Here is a 17,486-nt window from a genome sequence, read left to right as displayed (position 1 = left end):
AAAACAAAAACAAGCTAAGCTCCAGCCCTTTTAAAAACAGAGTTATGGAGCAAAATGTGCAGTCACTATTCTGCTCAAAAATTATTTTTAAGCCACTTTACAAAATATGCAAACCAGGCACTCAGATTTGGAAGGCCAGAATATGGCAACCCTAGTCGCATTAGTTACTGTTACTCTGGAAAGGGGGTTCTTGAACTTCCTGCCTTCAGGAAACCCTTTCTACATAGGCCTGCCTACTGAGAAACACTTGCACAACTACAGTAGAACTCCTATGTGCTGCAGAGGTTTCCAAAGCCAGTTTTAAGGTGCACAGTCCTTCATGCGATTCATCACCTCCCTCTTGGATTTAAGAATATGTCCTAGAACAAGTGATGAATGAACCCACTCATATCCAATTTAGAATAGGCTCGAATAAAATGATTTATTTTCAGAATAAATAAAAAAGGAGATTGTGTTATGCTCAAGTTCAGGCTCCATCATGCACCTGCTTATAACAGGAGCATGATGGGTCTAGAGCAGTGTTCCCTCTAACAAGGATTCCCAGATGTTGCTGACTACAACCCCCAGACTCCTCCAGCTGCAATGGCTCTTGCTTGGGGATTCTGGGAGTTGTAGTCAACAACATCTGGGGATCCGTGTTAGAGAGAACACTGGTCTAGAGACCTACCCACTGTGGGACCCACTGCCTTCCTTTCCATTTCCTGTTCTAAAGCTTACTTGATGGGGAGGTTCCTTAGAGGCTGCTGCAATATGTGAGGCAGCATCCAGGGACAGTGGTATCGCAATTTGTGCACATGCCTACAGTGGGAAGTCTGGGAAATGTAGTTCCCAAGGTTTTGATGTCCTTAGGCCAAACTGAGCCAATGCTGAGTCAGGAGAAAACTGAAGGGAACTGGCCTTGACTCAACATGGACTTGGGGGTTGAAGTTAAAATACAATTCCATAGACTCACCACATCGGAGGTGATCCTAGCACAGGGTTGCACAATGTTGGCCTTCCAGCTATTGTTGGACTACAACTCCCATCATCCCTGTCAATTGACCACTATGGTGGGGAATGGGGGGGGGGGTTGTAGTCCAACAATAGCAGGAGGGCCAAAGTTGTGCAGCCTTGCACATGGAAAGGTCTTCTTTGTTAACTCTTGCCCTCCTCCTTGGAACTCTCCAGCTACCACAAATTGAGGCTTGCTAAAGTGATCTGGAGCAATTTCCTCTACAATCATCTTTCTGTGGTGCAAATGCACTTGTGTGTCTCACATTGTTACTTGGATTGCACAGGCTATTCTAGGGGTTGAAGATGAGTGGACAACCCCTTTCTTTGGGGCTGGGGCTGGGCTGTATGATCTTCCAGTTCTGTGACTGGCCATACTTTCACAATGACACTATAGTAGTCAGCTCTCCAGACAACTTTCCTGTAATTGCTTCAGTCTGTGTTGACTTCTGTAGATTGCAAGGGATCTTTGGGTTCTTCCTCCTCTTCCCAAGGTGTCTTGACTGTGCTGACTCGGTCCTGCAGGAGTAGTGGTACTCTTTAATTCTCTCCTTTTCTCCTCATCCCCAGGTTTACAGATTGTGCTGAAATCCATCATGAAGGCGATGGTGCCTCTCCTACAGATAGGCCTCCTTCTCTTTTTTGCTATCCTGATGTTTGCCATCATTGGCCTGGAGTTCTACAGTGGGAAGCTACACCGGGCTTGTTATGTGAACAATTCAGGTGAGGCACATTGTATATATCCTGTCCTTTGTCTGGCTTGTTCTACTCCATGAATTCTCAAGCACAGCCACAGTGGCCATAGGCAGCAATATAGGGACTCTCAGTGTCATGTTTCCATCAAGGTGCTGGTCCATGGGATATGACAGCACAATGTTCTATGGCTATGTTCTATGGCTTCACTTGCAGCATAGGTAGAAACCAGTTTGAGAAGGATGGAGAGCAAAGAAAGCGCAACACATTTTGCTACCTTAAGTAGAAAATCCGAATAGCGATCCCATGGTGTATATAGTAATAAACTAAATAATTGACAATTTGCTTATCCTTAGTGATAGCTCCCAAGCTGCTTCCTGAGTCAGGCTATCTCATCCAACCTAATGATAGGGCTAGCCTTAAATTTTAAGCCTGAGTGATAAATGAGGCTATCTGCTGGTGAGGGATCGCATGGCTGAATGTTCTTCTTTATTAACCAACCCCCTTTCCCCCACTGCCACACACACACACACACACACACACACACACACACACACACACACATATGTTTATAGAAATCTAGCATGTCAGGGGGAAAGACAAGGCTGGAACCATTCTCTCTAACATGCTAATTATTATTTTTTAAGTGGAGTGAATTTTTAAGTAGGAAGGAGCATTCCATCACATAACCCCCCACTTCAGTCTGTGGTGGTTTAGCCCAGATACAGGCTTAACAGACACCAGCCCACCTCCTTGAGAACTTGACCTTAGTAACTGGAAGCACTGGTATAGTGTAGAAAAAGAGAGGGGTGGTGGTGGGGACCCTTCAGTATTTGAAAGTTCCCATCTTGAAACTTCCTTCCTTCCTAGTCCACTTCATCCCAAAAGCTTGGGGAAGGTAATGTAAGCAAAAGACCTCGTAAAGCTAGAAACTGTATCCATGGTAGGGCTAAGCATATGTATGGAGCTAGGTAGATAAGAGTAGGGATGTACACGAAACAGATTTTGTGTTTTTGAGCTTGAAATGAATCACAGATGGTTGAAATATTTCACTGAAACAACAGTTGACCCCAGTTGTTTCAACTGAACAAACTTGAAACGTTTTGAGTGTTTTGGCCATAAGGAACAATAGGGAAACCACATAGGGTGCTCCTAGGGGCACCAAAATAGGTTTGTGTGGTAGGGCATGTTGGGTGCTACCTATCACCCAACCCACAAAAGAATTGGGCAAGTAGGCAATTTTTAACAAATTTTTAACTTCCCCCCAACCCCCATAGGATTGTTCTCTATGTCCAGAAAAAGCTGCAAGTGCATGCACACAAGCTTTGCATTGCAATTTGCAATGCATTTTGCAACCCTTGAAAAACACTGCAGAAGTACACAGTAAAAGGCAATCTGTCCCTCCCAACACAGAATACACATTTCAAACATGGTCCAAAAATGGCCAAAAAGGAATTACTGACCTAGAATCCACTGGCAGCCACAGTGCCTGCACTGCAGTAACATCATTGGCACAGGTTGCTCGCACACATACAATTATGACTCTGGTGGGCCACTGTGCGAAACAGGATGCTGGATTAGATGGGCCTTGGGCCTGATCCAGCAAGGCTGTTTTTATGTTCTTATGACTCCTTACTCACTAGCATTGCAACAGCTGCCATGGATGGTCGGCTCTTGCTTCTGCAGGCACTGGAGCAAGAGAAAGGTGGAGTTCTACCAGGTCAGTACATCCTGAGGGATCAGGTGTTCAGGTTGGCCGAGCTCAAGCTGCCTCTCCTTGAGCATATGGTTACCCTTTTTGTTCTGGTGGAAGTAAGCTGTGATCCTGTGGCACCTGTTCACAAGAGCAGCCATGGCAGCAGCAAACTGGCAGTCTGTGCCTCCAGTGGGGATGTCTTTCCTGGCCACAGCCCCAGAAAGGCCAAGCGTATCCCACATGACCACGTTCAATGTGTGCACCACACAACGGATGGACACAAAATGAAGCTGCTTGGCTGCCCTCACTATGTTCACACCATTGTTGGTCACCATAAACCCTCGGTGAAGGTTTGGCTGCCTGGATGGCCATCCCTCCACCTGGTGATCCATGGCCACTAATAGCTCATCTGCCGTGTGGTCAGTGTCCACCACCTCCACATGCAGCACAGCCCACCTGTGCTTTGCTGCCTGGGAGAGGCTGGCCACGCCAGCAGCAGCAGCAGCAGCAGCAGCAGCAGCAGCAGCAGCAGCAGCAGCAGCAGCAGCAGCAGCAGTCTCCTTGCTCTCCTGCCCCCACCAGTGTCCATGAGCGATAGGAAAGAAGCATGTAGCCCACTGTGACTGGTCCACAGATGAGCACTGAAGTGCATTCTTGTGTCAAGTGGTGCTGTGTTCAGCAGCCCCAACACTGCCACCCTGTATGCCTGGTACAAGGAGGGCACCATCCACCTGTTGAAGGTGGTGTGAGAGGGGAATCTTATAGTCGGGGGCAAGCAATAGGAGCAGCTGGTGAAAGCTGGCATTCCTCACCACCTGGAATGGATTAGCAGTCTTCCAAAGGAGTCTTCTCCCCAATGGCCCAGGTGATGAGATGAAGCTTTGGGCAATCAGACCACTTGCCCACCGATTGCACCCACCATGCAGTCAGCTTTCCCTGCTTGGGAGCAGGAGCAGGTGCCTTCCTGCTAATTGAGGGCACACCAGCCCCATTTCTGCCAGCAAAAGCAGGGCCCCCTGGATGATGCCGCTGCAAGTGCTTCAGCATCCCCTACATCCCAAGATGCATAGAGTCCTTACCCCTGCTGACCTGTGCTCTGCAGTGGGTGCAAAAAGTGTGGGTTGAGTCACCAGGGCAGAGCTCAAAGTGGCCCCACATCACGCTGCCATTGGAGCCAATCCAGCCCCATTTTGGTGGTGGTGGTACTGGGCTGCTGGTTCCTTCTGGGGGCCACCACCACCATCGCCCTCAGTCCAGGGCTGAGAAGATCCATGATGCAGAATGAATTCCTCCTGCTCCTCCTGAGTCTCAGACCAGGGGGTTGCACTGGCAAGGGGGGATTGGGGAGGATGGTGAGACTGATCTGGCTGGGCTGTCAGCCAACACAATCTCCTTCACTGCCACAGGAAGAGCTTCTTGTGTGACGGGACGACCCCTGCCCTGCCGCCCCAATTCTAACTCAGTTGCCACCAGCAGCTGCGCTTCAGGACCACCTTCCTCTCGAAAGGAGAGCCTGCGTGCAGGCACAGCAGTGCGGATGACCCGGGCAGTAGGCTCCTCTTGCTGTCGTCCACTTTGACCAGCATCACCTCTCCCTCTGACTGCCACTCTGCTCCTGCCTTGCATCCTGATTGGCACTTTGCTCCTGCCTCTGCCTTGCATCCTCCTGGACATCTTTAAAAAATAAAAGAAATAAAGCCCTAACTAATGGGAGGGGGGGGGAGAGAAGAAGCACCTTTAAGGTGGATATTTTAAAAGGGGGGTGGGGTTTGGGTGGCCTATTTGTGCTATGTGTGCCTGCCACACACCGTGCTATCTATAGCACTGTAGTGCACACGTAGAAGCTAGCAAAATTACATCCCCCCAAATAAAGAAGCAGGCTTTATTTGAGGGTGTTTTTGTTTTGTTTTGTTTTGGAGGGGAGTGAGCAACCATGGGGTAAGTCTAAGGGAAGTGAAAGGGGATTATTGTGGCGTCTCCTAACCCACTCCTTCTGCCATACAGTCTTAGTACTTAATCCCTTCCCCCAACTTGGCCCTGTTTAAAAAACTAACCTGACCAGGGGCAGAAGGGGCTTACCTGCCGGTGTCTTCTGCTGGAGTCTGGCCCAGTGCTGCTCTTGGCTCTTGGATTTCATCCATAGTTGGAATCCATTGCCTCCTACAAAGGGCAAATACAGCTATTTTTTTGCAATGAAGATGCAACGTTATAGGCCTGTAGTGCAGCAATGAAATACAATAGAAGGCATCAGAAATGTGAATGTCATCTTGCTTATAGTGCAGGGACTGTGATGTCAAGACACAGGAAGTACAGAAAGACACTTAAAGGATATGTCATGACACTGTGGTAGTGTGTAATCTGGAAAGCACCCAGGGAAACAGAACTTGGCAGGCTGGGCACCAGGCAGAAGTCAAAACGTTTGTTCTGCTCCAAGCTCAAAACAGGCCCTTTATTTAAGGGGTGTTCTGTTTCGAGCTATGAACACTAGAAATGGCTTGTTTCGAGTCAAAACATTTCACCGTTGAAATGTTCCGCATATCCCTAGACAGGAGTGGGCTTCGTGCTCTGTGGAAAAAGTAAATGGACTGCATTTGTCTGGACTAGACTTTCCCCTGTCAAGAACCTGGGGTAAATATGAGCAGTTGGCAGGCTGGCCCATACCTCAACTGTATTATTGGGTAGTTCTCCTTTTCTTAATGGCTGCCATTCACTTCTGTGGCAAAAAGTGAAGCACTGGATTGAGAGACATTGCTACAGTGGCGACAAAGGGGGGAGATAGCTTTCCATTGAGAAGGTGCAATGTGTATCCATGTGCAGACTGCGCAGAAGAGACCTATTATACGCTTTACTGGAATCACTGCAATATAAGGCTCTCTGTGCACCCACCCACTCTCGTTCCCATCCCTTGTTCACAATGTCAGGAGTCATGCTTGATTACTTTTAAATAATCCCTAAAGGTGGGTGGGATGGATTTTGCCTGTGGAGGGATGTAGGTGCTCCAGATCATCTTTCAAATACACACATCGGGGTGAGGTTTATGTATTATTCTTTGCAAGCTGCTTCAAATGTGGTGATCATGAGGTGTGTGTAGTCTGTGCATCAAAATCTGCATATTTAAAATCATGTCTGAATTGGCTCAGGCTGCAGGGGCAAGAGCTCTAGCTTGATCAGTCATAGGACAGAGGAATAGGATTAGGGATGTGTGAAATGTTTCGGGTACAGAACGATCTGTACCCGAAACAGCCAGTTTCGGGTGATTCAAATCTGAACCGAATCACCCGCGAATCACCCTGAAAAATTTCAGATCCGAAATGAATCACCCGTTTCGGATCTGAAATATTCGGATGTTTTGGACCTCCATTTTGTGGCCTTCTTTACCCCCCTCCATTTTGAGCAATGACGTCTATTTGAATTTCCCGCCTTTTTGCATCCCATTGACTTCAATGCAAAAAGGTCTGATGTGACGTCTGCCTGAATTCAGGGTCCCAGGGGCAAGATAGTGGGGTGGGGTGGTAGTTCCCAATGGGTGGAGGCTACCACCCCAATTTCAGATGGATTGGGCAAAGGGCTGATTTTTGGTGAATGTTTGAAGTTTTAGTGTCTTTGGGGCAGATTGGGGGCATAACGTGGGATCTGGGCCAAAAGAGTGGTGTGGGATGGTAGTTCCTAATGGGTGGAGGCTACCACCCCAATTTCAGAGTGATTGGGCAAAGGGCTGATTTTTGGTGAATTGTTAAAGTTTATGCATCTTTAAGGTTTTCCCCCATTAGGTATAATGGAGGGTGTGTCGCTTCACATCAGGGGGAAAGGGGTGGCCTAGAGCAGTGTGAGGTTGGTGGTAGTGCCGGGTAAGGGCAAGGAAGCTACCTGAATTTTTTCAAAGGATTTGGGCAGAAGGCTGATTTTTGGTGAATTGTTGAATTTTACGCGTCTTTAAGGTTTTCCCTCATAAGGTATAATGGGGCTTTCAGCAGCCCCATAAGTGCGCTTGGGGGGTGATGGGGTGGCCCAGAGCGAGTGGTGGTGTAGTGCACATAGGGTGCCAGCCACCCCCATGGTTTTCTAACCCATGGGGTACAGGGTTCTGTTGTTTCAAATTAGAGTGGATTCATGGTGTCTCATTGAAAATCTCATTTGCTATCATAGAATCTACACTCAGAATAGCTCAGAAACAACAGAACCCTGTACCCCATGGATTATAAACCCATGGGGTGGTTGGCACTCTATGTGCACTACACCACCACTCGCTCTGGGCCACCCCAGCAGCCCCAAGTGCACTTATGGGGCTGCTGAAAGCTCCATTATACCTTATGAGGGAAAACCTTAAAGACACGTAAAATTCAACAATTCACCAAAAATCAGCCCTTAGTCCAAATCCTTTGAAAAAATTCAGGTAGCTTCCTTGCCCCTACCCGGCACTACCACCAACCCCACACCTCTCTAGGCCACCCCTTTCCCCCCGACGTGAAGCGATACATCCTCCATTATACCTAATGGAGGAAAACCTTAAAAACGCGTAAACTTCAGAAATTCACCAAAAATCAGCCCTCTGCCCAATCACTCTGCAATTGGTGTGATAGCCTCCACCCATTAGGCACTACCACCCCACCCCACTCTTTTGGCCCAGATCCCATGTTATGCCCCCAATCTGCCAAAAAGACACTAAAATTTCAACAATTCCCCAAAAATAAGCTCTCTGCCCAATCCCCCTGAAATTTGAGTGGTAGCCTCCACCCATTGGGTTCTACCACCCCACCCCACTCTTTTGGCCCCAGGACCCATTTTTTAATCCAAATCGATTTGGATTCGGATTAATTCGGATCCGAATCGAATCAGAGGTGATTCGGATGGGCAATATTCGGATACAAAACAGAACAGGGGTGTTTCGGTTCAGATCCGAATCGAAACACCAAAAATCTGAATTGCACACCCCTAGATAGGATGTCAGGCCCAATTGTTGGGTTGTGTCACAACTGGTTTCCCTTAGGAAAGGATTTTAATAGTGCAGCTTGATGCTAACAATCCATCCTTTCATTGGAATAGTGGTGTGGGAGTGTTTTCAAATGTCTACCTCCAGTGAACACTTTCCACATCAACTCCTCTGCTAAGGAACTCCTCTGCTTCCTCGAACCTCCCTGTGTATTGCCGAGAGTTTGGAGCATGTTTTAGGGCACAGAGCTGCCTCACACAGTGTACACACTAGGTCTTTTGGGCTTCATTGTTGTCCCATGTGAACTGAGAAGGCATCCTAGAACACTCTGACCTTTTCCTCATGGCTACTGGCTTCAAGGGATAATCAACATTCTTTTCACTATTCACATGTGTGTGCAAAACCAGGCTAAGGGAGCCCAGCCTGGTTTTGCACACATGTGTGAACCACCGGGATTGAGCCAATCCCAGCAGCAACACAGCGGCAGACCCACCTAACCAACCTCCCTTGAAAATGAGGTTAAGGGAGTGAGTGCTAGGGGTATGCACAAAACAATTTTTGTGTTTCTATTTGTACCCAAATTGAAACACCCCCATTTTGTTCTGGGTCTGAATCTCACCCCCTCCAAATCACCCCTGTTTCATTTTGTACCCGAATTTTTCCAAATCTGAATCAATTTGGATCAAAAAAAAAAGGGGACCTGGGGCAAAAAGAGTGGGGGTGGTGGTAGAGCCCAATGGATGGAAGCTACCACTCAAATTTCAAAGGAATTAGGCAAAGGGCTGATTTTTTGTGATTTGTTGAAGTTTACGTGTCTTTAAGAACTTTCCCATAGGGAATAATGGGGGTTCCAGCAAATGTATTGCTTCACACTGGGGGAAAAGGGGTGGCCCAGAGCAGTGGGTGGTGGGTGGTAGTGCCCAGTGGGGGCAAGGAATCTACTAGAATTATTTCAAAGGAATTGGGCAAAGGGCTGATTTACTGTAATTTGTTGAAGTTTATGTGTCTTTATGAATTTTCCCATAGGGAATAATGGAGGTTTCCGCAGCCCCACAACTCCACTTGGGGGGCACTGGTGTGGCCCAGAGCGAGTGATGGTGTAGTGCACATAGGGTGCCAACCACCCCCATGGGTTGCTAACCTATCTAAAGTCTCTGGTTGTAATGAGAGTAGATTCATGGTTCATCACTGAAAATCTCATATGCTACCAGAGAATCTCAGAAACACCTCAGAAACAACAAAGCCCAGTACCCCATGGGTTAGCCACCCATGGGGGTGGTTTGCACCCTATGTGCACTACACCACCACTTGCTCCAGGCCACCCCCGTGCCCCCAGGTGGAGTTATGGGACTGCTGAAACCTCCATTATTCCCTATGGGGAAAATCTTAGAGACACGTGAACTTCAACAAATCACAAAAAAAAGCAGCCCTTTGCCTAATTCCTTTGAAATCTGGGTGGTGGCAGATACCCATTGGGGCACTACCACCCGATCCACTCTTCCACCCCCGAAACCCTCTTTATGCCCCAAATCTGCCCCAAAGAGATGCAGACTTCAACAATCCCTAAATAACTAGCCCTTTGCTCAATTCATTTGAAATCTGGGTGGTGGCAGGCACCCATTGGGGCACTATCACCCGACTCACTCTTTCACCTCTGAAGCCCCCTTTCTGCCCTGAATCTGCCCCAAAGAACATAACAGCACACATCAACAACAGCAGAGCTTTGCAAAGAACCAGGTTTCCAAAGCAAGCATGATATCACACAGATGCAGCAGACTAGGCCCTAGGGCCAACAACAGTGCCCTGCCCTTCCCCCCACCCCCAAGCATTTTCTGTCCACAAGCAACAGAGACACAGCTACATCTGTGGCACCCGGCCATAAAAGCAGGTTCTGCCAGTGGAACAGCGAGGGTTGCCCCCCCTCTACACAAACAGAAGAGTGATGATCATTGATGATGACAACAATGGCACACAATTTTTGCTGCACTTTTTGACATTTCTGCAACAGATTGGAGCCTGTGGAACCACACAACCTATTGTGGATGCAAGTAGTCTAGTTTGAATAAAAATGATGATGATGCTAAAAGTCACAATATGACCCAATCTTCATTGCAAAGAATGAAATACAGAGAGAGAGAGAGAGAGAACCCGTCCTGTGCCCATCCATGATGAGGTCCCGAAAATACACAGGCACAACAAACAACAAACCAAACCAAGGCATTTGAATTGCATAATATTGTAACTAGTAGGGATACAATAGGGAACAGATAGTAGTAGGGAGGGAGCAATAACTAGGGGAACAACAGAAGATACAATAACAGATACAATATAACAGATAGAGAACAGAATAGATACAATATAACTAGGGAAGATACAATAGGCCCAGAGAATATTAATACTGATATATTATGGGGCAGAGGGCTGGAGAACAGGCTTCTGTTTTTTAAAAATGCTGCCCTCCCCCAAATCTTTGGAATGCGGGAAAAGACAGGAATTGTTTTTTTTTAAAACCACCCTTAACCACCTACTAGTACTAGCTAATGGAGATCCCTTCCCACACAGAACCTCTGTTTAAACTTCTTCTAAACTAAACAACACACAACTTTTTAAATCCAATTGCAACCCAAAACCTCCCTCCAAACAGGAAAAAACTCCAAGAACACAGAATTCCAGAGGGGTGTGTGAGTGAGTGTGTCTGTGAAAATGGGGTACACTCACTCAGTCTAAGGCTTCACCCACATTGTGTGTCCAGTTGAATGAATGATTGTATGAATGAATGAGAATGCTGTCCTTGAACTCCCTCCCTCCCACCCTTGCCCCTTCTTCGACCCTTCCCCTGGCCAATGTGGGGTCAGTCAGGAGTGGCAAGAGCCAAAGGAGCCAATCAGGAGCAAGGAGACAATTGTCAGCAGATCAGCCCATGCTTTCGTTCCCTACTCTGAAGGCGGGAAATTCAAATAGATGTCAAAAACAAAATGGAGACTACAGAGAGATCGCCACAAAATGTAGGTCCGAAACAACAAAACTTTTGTAGCCAAAACAGGGATGATTTGTTTTGTACACGAAATATTTGGAAAGTGCTAAAGGGTAATTCATTTTTGCTACAAAACACCCCAAACGGGCTGTTATGGGTACAAAACATTTTGTACCCGAAACATTTTTGCACATCCCTAGTGAGTGCTCCCTTAACCTCAGGGTGGTTGTTTTGTTTTGTTTTTTGCTTGTGTGTAAGCAGCAGCTGGCACACTCGGGGAGGGGTGGGGGGATCCCCATAATGCACTATGCACTCGTGTGATGCGTTATCGGAGCTCCAGAGGAGCAGTGCAGGGCGACATGCAGCCGTGTGTCCCGGCACCTCCCCCCGACCCTCGGAGCTTGTGGGAGAGCTGCTGCTCGTCTGGGTGGGCGATTTTCCTGCCCAGGGTAGGGGAGAAAATCGTCTGAGGGGAAGGTAGGTTTAATCCACCTTCCCGGCAGCCCGCCCACAAGTCCTTCTCACTGCTTGTGAGAAGAGGCTTAGGATCTTTTCACTGAGGAACCTCTGATCACCTTCTGATGAGTCCCGGGACCACTGCTGTAGGTTCTTCCACCTCATTGTGCCTTTCTTGGGGAACACCATTTCACTGCCATTCATTGTTGTACTGTTTGGTTTGATCTGTGTGTGACTGCAGGTGAATTACAAGAGCTGGACCCACCTCATCCCTGTGGGGCGCAGGGATGCCCTGCAGGTTACGAGTGCAGAGATTGGATCGGTCCCAATGATGGGATCACTCAGTTTGACAACATCCTCTTTGCTGTGTTGACTGTCTTCCAGTGCATTACCATGGAAGGATGGACTACAGTGCTGTACAATGTGAGTAAGACCTGCAAGGATGGGCTGTGCTGTCCTGGTGAGGAAGTTGGGAATGGGGGTGCACAACTGGCTTTGTCCACATGTTGCCTGGCTGAGCCTTTGATGGAACCGCTGGATTTCACATTGGCTATGTACAACTGATTGATGGTTAATTTGGCACAGTTTAATGGATCTTGCCCAGTTTCCCATGCCCTTGATCTCTCCATTGCAAGTTGGCTTGCTTGTGTTTTGTATATTATTGTTTCTGATCTTTCCAGTGCTCCTGTATTAGAAGTGTATAGCATGTACGACTTGTAAGATGTATGTATTTATACCCTCAAGCATTATTCTAATAGGTAAATCGAAGCAGCAACATTTTCCTCACTCTTTAAACAATAATTATCTGTCTATCAAATGTATACAACGCCCCAAACTTTCATCTCTGGGCAGTTAATTTTTGATACAATAACACCATATCAAACCACAACTGCATCCATTCTCAAGTGTTGTTGGAGCAGACAACAAGCTTGCATGGACACATTTGACTAGTTGCCTGTGGCGAATCAGAATTGCTTCCAGGACTAGTAACATCTGTGCATCTGTTTTCAAAGGAGGTCAAATGTACACCTGTGCATTATGTACACCTCTGCCTCTCTGAGGCAGACAGCTTGCTCCTCCAGCTGCCAGGGCACTGGGTGAATGTGGGGTCTTGGGCAGCTAGTGGGTATGGCTCCTTAAGGAGTTCCAGCTGTCTGCTCAGGTGTGCCTCTGAGTTTGGGTCCAGTTGTGCTGCTTCTCATCTAGTCTGCTACCCTTCAGATTTGTGCTGCTGGGTCATCAGGTTACAGTTTTCATGTTGGTACCTGGATCTGTAGTGACATCCAAATATGATATAGTTCCCTCCCCTGTGTCAAAGTTTCTGGGCAGTATCATGACACCAGCTTGCTTAAGCTAGCCTCATTCTCCATCCTTATTTGCCTCCCAGATGCTATCCCAGGGCTAACTGATTCTTTCTTCACACTTGCGGTTTCTGCTGTTAATCATGGGTAAGAAACTGGATCCGCAGACTCAGTCGAACACCTGTGTTTGAGCAGGTTTTTCCTTTTCTAACTTTGCCGCATGACACAATCCATAAACTCATGCAGCTTCTGTCATAATATCGGCCAAGCAGGAACTAGCAAGCAAAGCATACAAGTTAGTTAACAGAGATCAGACTCCTGACACTGTGAGTCTGCTGCGGGCAGGCAGAGTTGGTAATTATCTAAAGCAAGCCTTCTCAGCATTCCCTATCAAACTCTTCCTGTCTGTTCTTCCCTCCCCTTCCCTCCTGCCATGAACCTCAATAGCATGTGTATCGAAGTGGAATAATTCCATTATAAGTATGTGACACAACTCCCATAGGACTCTGATCATGTAACTGTGCTTAAAGGGCTGGCAGATCCCCATGGGCGAGGTAGGCAGCAAGGAGGAATATCACTCTGAATTATGGGGCTGAAGGCCAGGCGTGGTGACTGTGCCCCAGCCCCCTGTTTGGGAGGGAGCAAAGCAGTGGTGTGCTGGGATTGGTGGCTGGCTTCCCCTTTCTGCTAGGAAACAAAGCCCTCCCTTGTTGGTCCCTGTTGCTTGTGCTACTGTAAATAGCTACAAATTCCAGCCCTCCATACCAAAATAAAGTTACTGAAGAGAATAATTATTGGTGCTTTGTGTGTGAGAGAGATGGAAGGATTGCACTTCTCTTTCAAGAGACTGAAGTTATTTGCTGCATTCAACTCAAAGCTGGAGCTGAAATGAATGTTGAAAAATGTGTGTGTTGTTTGTTTAATATATTGCCCCTTTTAAAAAAGCTAAGAACAATTAAAAATGACAAATTCATTCTGTACAATTCATTTTATTTATATATGAAAAAGATGGAATAAATAACAATTATAAATCATAATTGTAGTCAGAGGTGCACTTAGGTAATTTTGGAGCCTGGACCTAAAGGCCTTTGGAGCCCCCACCCCCTTCCCTGCAAATTAAGCATCATCATACTTGGCCAGGCGGCCACACCACCTGGGACAGACTAAAAAGGATGGGGGGGGCGAGGGGGACTGTGAAGCACCTCTGATAGTAGTAGGGTTGCCACATTTTGGCTTTCCAAATCCGGGTGCCTGATTTGCATATTATTTAAATTGGCTTGAAAATAACTTTTGAGCAGAATAATGACTGCTCGTTTTGCTCCATAACTCTGCTTCTACAAGGACTAGAGCTTAGCTTTTAAAAAAAGAAAAGAAAAGAAAGCTGAAGTCTGGGCCAATCTGGATGAGATGATCAAAATCTGGGTGAAACCCAAAATTCCGGCGGGCATGGGAACTCTAGATAGTAGCAGATTCTAATAAAACTTCAGCTGAGCCTGGGATAAAAGTTATATCTCCCAAAATGCACACTGGAACAAAAAGAGTTTAAACCAACTTCTTTATTTTTTTAAATAACTGTTTATTCAATTTTTCACAACATAAGATACACACACACACACACACACACACACACACACACACACAGAAAAGAAGAAGAAAAGAAAGAAAGAAAACACAAACAAAACAAGCAGACAAAAAACAAAAACAAGGGGACTTCCATCTCATCATTAGAACAAGTATCAGTTACAATACCCAAGTCTTGCCCGTAATTTAATCATTCTCCCCCCGATAAATCGTATGAAAGTCAGCTCTAGGACATTTTAAAAACATGTTTGTTACCACTCAAAAGCCTGATAGAAATCCATTTTATAATATGTTTTTAGGTAAATAAGAAGAGGGTCCCACTCCCTTTTAAATACTTCAGATTTATTTCTTAATAATGCTGGTAGCTTTGCCATTTCTGCCAACTCTAACACTTTAAGTATCCAATCCTTTTTACTCGGGCAATGGATGTCTTTCCATTTGTATGGAAATGTCAATCTTGCTGCTGCTGTCAGATACATAAAGAGGATCCAGTATTTCCTAGGCAATGAACTGTTATCAATACCTAATAGTATTGTTTCTGGGCTCTTAGGGAAAGTCATTTTAAACACTTTCTTAAGCTCATTGTATATTAAATCCCAATAGCCTTTAGACTTATTACAAGTCCACCATAAATGTATATAGGAACCCTTCTCTTTTTTACACTTCCAACATTTGTTTGACATGTTCTTGTAAATTAAAGCCAACTTCTTAGGAGTTAAATGCCATCTGTACATCATCTTAAGATTATTTTCCTTTAAATTAGAACAGGCAGTGTATTTCATGTCTTCTACCCATAGTTTTTCCCATTTCTCCAAGTCTATATTGTAACCAAAATCCTGAGCCCATTTAATCATTGAAGTTTTCACTACTTCCGTTATTGTATCTTCCAATAATAACAGATAGTACATGCTAGAAACTAGTTTGTCTTCCTTGTCACACAACTGTTTTTCAAATTCTGACTTTAGGAAACATAGGAAACTGCCATATACTGAGTCAGACCATTGGTCTATCTAGCTCAGTATTGTCTTCACAGACTGGCAGCAGCTTCTCCAAGGTTGCAGGCAGGAATCTCTCTCAGCCCTATCTTGGAGAAGCCAGAGAGGGAACTTAAAACCTTCTGCTCTTCCCAGAGCAGCTCCATCCCCTGAGGGGAATATCTTGCAGTGCTCACACATCAAGTCTCCCATTCATATGCAACCAGGGCAGACCCTGCTTAGCTATGGGAACAAGTCATGCTTGCTACCACAAGACCAGCTTTCCTCTCATACTTTGATTGATTAAAACCCTTTTTGCAATCTTGCTTGAATAAGGCGCTAATCTGGTAATACTGAAACAAAGAAATATTCCAATCCTGCATAAGATCTAGTTTTTTAAGTTCATATTTTGCACCTTGGAGAACAAGCAGTTGTCGATATGTAGGCCATGTCTGTTGCATATTTTTCTTTTTTCTAGATATAACTTCCAGTGGAGATACCCAAAGTGGAATTTTTGGTTCTAACACAAGTTTGTTTTTCATCCATACCATATATAAGCTTTTTCTAACATAGTGATTTAAGAAGTCTTTATTTACTTTTACCTTATCATAAAAAATCCAACTTCTTTAAACCAAAGCCCAAGCAGGCTTGTTGAGCTTCTTTAGGAAAGGAGTTTCATAATGTGGGTGCCATAACCAGGAATGCTCTGCCCTTCATGCCAGCCGACAAGCACCGAGCAGTGTGTTTACTTAGGGCAGGATCATGACTGATGATTATCAAAGTGCCTGGCAAGATTCATATGGGAGAGAGCATTAGTTGAGAACCAAATGCAAATATTACACTGTAAAGAAAATGTGTTTCATACTTCAGAAGAGCAGGTTGACTGAAAAACTTGAGACCAGGCCAGTGTTCCCTCTAACAGGGATTCCCAGATGCTGTTGATGACAACTCCCAGCATCCCCAGCTGAAATGGCTTTTGCTTGGGGATTATGGGAGTTGGAGTCAACAACATCTGGGAATCCCTGTTAGAGGGAACACTGGACCAGGCACAAATTTGATTTGTATGTGCATTCTGTGTGTCCTATTTCAGCCCACAGGCTGCCGAGCCAAGTCTTGAGGACAGTGGCAATGAGCAGGAGTCCTCTGGTAATGAGACGCAAGTAGCAGATTCTGAAAAATAGGCTCCAAATAGTCAGGCTCTTCAGGACTTGGGTTGGGGGAGCTGCTGCCACCACTGCTGCTGCTGCTCCCAGTGGGAGAAACCCCACTGGGGAAATGGCACCAAGCCAAGGTGCGGAGTACAGTCTCTGCTCTTAGGGCCATCAATAGGAAGATGGTCTACTGTTTCCAGGTCCCTTCACTGTAAGGAACTGCCAGTGTGGAATGAGTGGGGGAGAGCATTTCACCTCGGCCCCAGTCACAAACCAGTGGTGAATGAAGAAAAATGCCTTGCTCGTGATCTCATTTGTCACTGAATAATCTCTTCCCTTTCTAAGAGCCTTGGTTATGAAATATGGGATTCCCTTTCCCTCGCGAGTAAGAATAAAAGGTGAAAAGAGAAAAACCAAGAGTCTTCCCTTTCTGAGTGCAGCTCTTCTGCCACCACTTTAAATGATTCCCCACTTATGGCTGCAGCATTCTAGTCGAACAAGCTACTTCTAACATGCTTCCCTGGACAAGCGTCCTGCTGCCATACAGAACTGGCAGCTGAACCCCAAAATCAGAGGTGCACCTAGGTAAATTACCTGGAAGCCCAGGGGTAAGAGCACCTCTGCCCAAAATGCACACAAAGTGCAGGGGAAAGGGTAGACCAGTAGGGTTGCGAACATCACGGCCAAATTCAGGACACAAGTGTAGGGGGCGGAGTCAGAGGGAGTATTGGGAGTGGGGC

General features: G+C 46.1%; 1 protein-coding gene across 10 annotated transcripts in view; it reads left to right on the top strand.

Moving 5' to 3' along the window:
• CACNA1E (calcium voltage-gated channel subunit alpha1 E) overlaps nt 1–17,486 on the top strand; it is a 673,520-nt gene that overhangs the window by 359,151 nt on the left and 296,883 nt on the right. For all 10 annotated transcript variants that reach the window (XR_008306367.1, XR_008306368.1, XR_008306369.1 and 7 more), the window contains 2 exons: nt 1,561–1,713; nt 11,981–12,162. Coding sequence is in view for 7 of the 10 variants with exons in the window: in XM_053247018.1 (XP_053102993.1) it covers nt 1,561–1,713; nt 11,981–12,162 (335 nt within the window). In the remaining 3 variants the exon portion in view is untranslated. The remainder of the gene's footprint in view (nt 1–1,560; nt 1,714–11,980; nt 12,163–17,486) is intronic.

Source organism: Hemicordylus capensis, chromosome 4 (genome assembly GCF_027244095.1).
Source record: "Hemicordylus capensis ecotype Gifberg chromosome 4, rHemCap1.1.pri, whole genome shotgun sequence".
Classification (NCBI taxonomy): domain Eukaryota; kingdom Metazoa; phylum Chordata; class Lepidosauria; order Squamata; family Cordylidae; genus Hemicordylus; species Hemicordylus capensis.
Note: the sequence above shows the minus strand (reverse complement) of the source record. Positions and strands in the feature narration are given on the sequence as shown.